The sequence below is a fragment of the Nematolebias whitei genome, chromosome 12 (assembly GCF_014905685.2).
Source record: "Nematolebias whitei isolate Nwh7 chromosome 12, NemWhi1, whole genome shotgun sequence".
Taxonomy (NCBI): Eukaryota; Metazoa; Chordata; class Actinopteri; order Cyprinodontiformes; family Rivulidae; genus Nematolebias; species Nematolebias whitei.
The window spans coordinates 49,500,379-49,503,317 of NC_056509.1; the positions used below are offsets into that span (position 1 = coordinate 49,500,379).

Below are 2,939 nucleotides of genomic sequence, written 5' to 3' on the forward strand. Positions count from 1 at the left end.
TATTCTCCTCTATTAAAGATGAGTAATATAAAGTTCTAGCGTTACGGAGAGCTTTTTTATATGTTAGCAGAATATCTTTCCAAGTTAAATAAAATTCTTCAACATTAGTAGAGCGCCATTTTCTCTCCTGGTTTCTAGATGCTGCTTTAAAGTACGTAACTCAGAATTGAACCAAGGAGCCAGTTTCCTCTGATTGATTACTTTCTTTTTCAGTGGAGCAATGAACATCAACGCTCCTACAAGAACCCTGCAGATGTTGGATGCTGTCTATCATGGTGCACTAAGATTCATAACTGGCTGTGATTATCGTACCCACCACTGCACCCAGTATTCACTGGTTAACTGGTCATCATTAACTTCACGCAGACTCTCTCACTGGTACATTTTCATCTTTAAGGCTGCATTCACACCAGCTCTGTTTAGTCACTTTAATCCAACTCTAGCTCGTTTTCCTAGAAAGTCCGGCTCATTTAGGGAGGTGTGAACGCGCCATCGAACTCTGTCACGGAACAAAAAGGTGAACTCTGACCCGGGCTAAAACCTAGGTCTGGGTCCGGTAGAAGAGAACTCCAGCGCGGTTCCAGTACAGTGTGAATGTAAACAGACCGGACCCGCTCCACAGGACAAACAAACACACATTTCTCTTATATGGAGCCGTCAGCTGACTTGTGTGAAAAACAATATTCTCCATGGTCTTCTGTCTCATCTTCTGCTCATGCTGAGTCCATTGTTGAAAAATGACAAACTATAACTCCTAAAACTGATAAAACTTGATGCCACTTCGTTTTTATTTTTATTTACAGAAGAAGAAGAAGACGTGTCTTCAGAGGTTTTTGTGTCGTTTCTTTCAGTAGTTCTTGGTGCAGCGCCCCCACAGGCGAGCGGGGGAACAGGTTGGTTCAACAGGTTGGTTCAACAGGTTGCTTCAACAGGTTGCTTCAACAGGTTGCTTCAACAGGTTGACTTGACTGCACAGTGCAGTGTGAATGCAAACGCACCAGCTCAAATGTAACAAAAGCTCATGAATATTGGTCCCGAACCGAGTCTACCAGACTATCTGGTGTGAAAACGACCTAAATCTCTTCCTGGTCTGCTGCCTTCATACATCTCCTCCTACATGTCTCTGTGTGAGTGCAGCTACAGCGTGCGCTCTCAGGACATCATTACCTGCAGTGTTCCCTCAGTGAGGACTGAACTAGACAAAAGGACCTTCTCCTACTCCGCTCCTGTTTCCTGGAATATCTTGTAAAAAGATCTGAAGCTCTCGACCTTTGACCTCTCTAAGTGTCTTCAAACATCTGATAAGTTCCTGGTAAGAACCAATGCAGACATGTTCCTGTTTTTAGTATTCCATATCGCCCTACAACCGCTGTTTTTTTTAATTTTCTTTAAAATACCATTTTATTTTCATTTGTTAAAAAAAATCAGTTTGTACGCATCCTTTATGATTTTCTATTGTTGTGTTTTTTTTTTCATTTACCCTTTATTTATACAGGTAGTCTCATTGAGTCATGAGAACTCATTTTCAAGAGAGACCTGTTTTTGGGAGCTTAAGGGACTTGCTCAGGGGTCCAGAGTGGGCGAATGAGGGTGGAGGCAGGTGTGGGTGTTTCACCTTTTCCACCCACATTCTGATGTTGACGGTACTGGGAGTTGAACCTACAACTTTCCGATCACAGGCCCACCTTCTTTAACCTCTGCGCTACCACTCCCCACTCTTTGTTGTCCACTGTTGTCATCACTGTTAAAATCAGGTCTCTCTGTAAATGAGTCCCCGAGGTTCAGTGAGACTAACCTGTAGAAATAAAGGTTGAATGAATGAACACAGGCGGAAACCACTTGTGGCCGCTGGGGGCGCTGCAGCTGCTTCTGCTGAAATTACCGGAAGTTGTGAATTTGAAGCGGAAGCTAACTCTTCAGCTGCATGTGTCTTAGCCGTTGGGTTCCTGTTAGTCCATTAAAGAGCAACAAATCTGTTTGAACTGAGTTCTGGTACCGAAACGTTTTTATAAACCGACAGATTAAAGATTAGTCAGCGGACATCATGGGAGTTCCCGCCTTTTTCCGCTGGCTGAGCAGAAAGTACCCGTCAATCGTCGTTCACTGTGTGGAGGAGAAGGTAAGCTAGCTAGCTAGCTAGGTCCGGTGTTGTGCGAAATTCTCTTCCCCGTGTGTCGGGAGCGCGCACAGAGGCGGATGGACCGTTTTCACGCGCTTTGATTTCTCGGTAAAACGAGTGCACATAACCGTGTCACGGTTGTAACTTTAATTTTCATGAGGGGGAGTGGTGGCGCAGAGGTTAGAGAAGATGGGCCTGTGCTCGGAAAGTTGTAGGTTCAACTCCCGGTACCGTCACCATCAAAGTGTGGGTGGAAAAGGTGAAGCACCCACACCTGCCTCCACCCTCATTCGCCCCACCCTGGGCCCTTGAGCAAGGCCCTTAACCCCCACCCTCAATCAGTGGTAGAGAAAGTACTCAAACACTGTACTTAAGTAAAAGTACAAATTAACAGACAAAAATGTACACTAGTAAAAGTAGCAGTACCACATTAACATTTTTACTTAAGTAAAAATAAACAAGTACTTGTTTTTAAAATGCTTAAAGTATTAAAAGTAAAAGTACTTGCTGAATTCCTCAGGGATGTGTGTTGAGCCCCCTCCTGTTTACTCTGCTCACGTATGATTGTGCAGCTACCCATCCAGGCTGTCACATTGTAAAGTTTACAGATGATACAGCGGTGGTGGGATGCATCACTAACAATGATGAGTCCAGCTACAGGCAAGAGGTGGAACACCTGGAGAGCTGGTGCAAAGAGAATAACCTTCACATCAATATGAAGAAGATGAAGGAGATGATGGTGGACTTCAGAAGGAACAAACTCACCTCCCGCTCCTGAACATAAGAGGATCTGCGGTGGAAGTGGTCTCCAGCTACAAGT

At 44.5% G+C, this 2,939-nt stretch overlaps 1 protein-coding gene across 1 annotated transcript in view; it reads left to right on the forward strand.

Moving 5' to 3' along the window:
- Positions 1-1,898: 1,898 nt before the first annotated feature.
- xrn2 (5'-3' exoribonuclease 2) overlaps positions 1,899-2,939 on the forward strand; it is a gene marked incomplete in the record, with an annotated part of 147,199 nt that continues 146,158 nt past the window's right edge. The window contains 1 exon segment of the mRNA XM_037686039.1: positions 1,899-2,119. Coding sequence (XP_037541967.1) covers positions 2,045-2,119 — 75 coding nt within the window.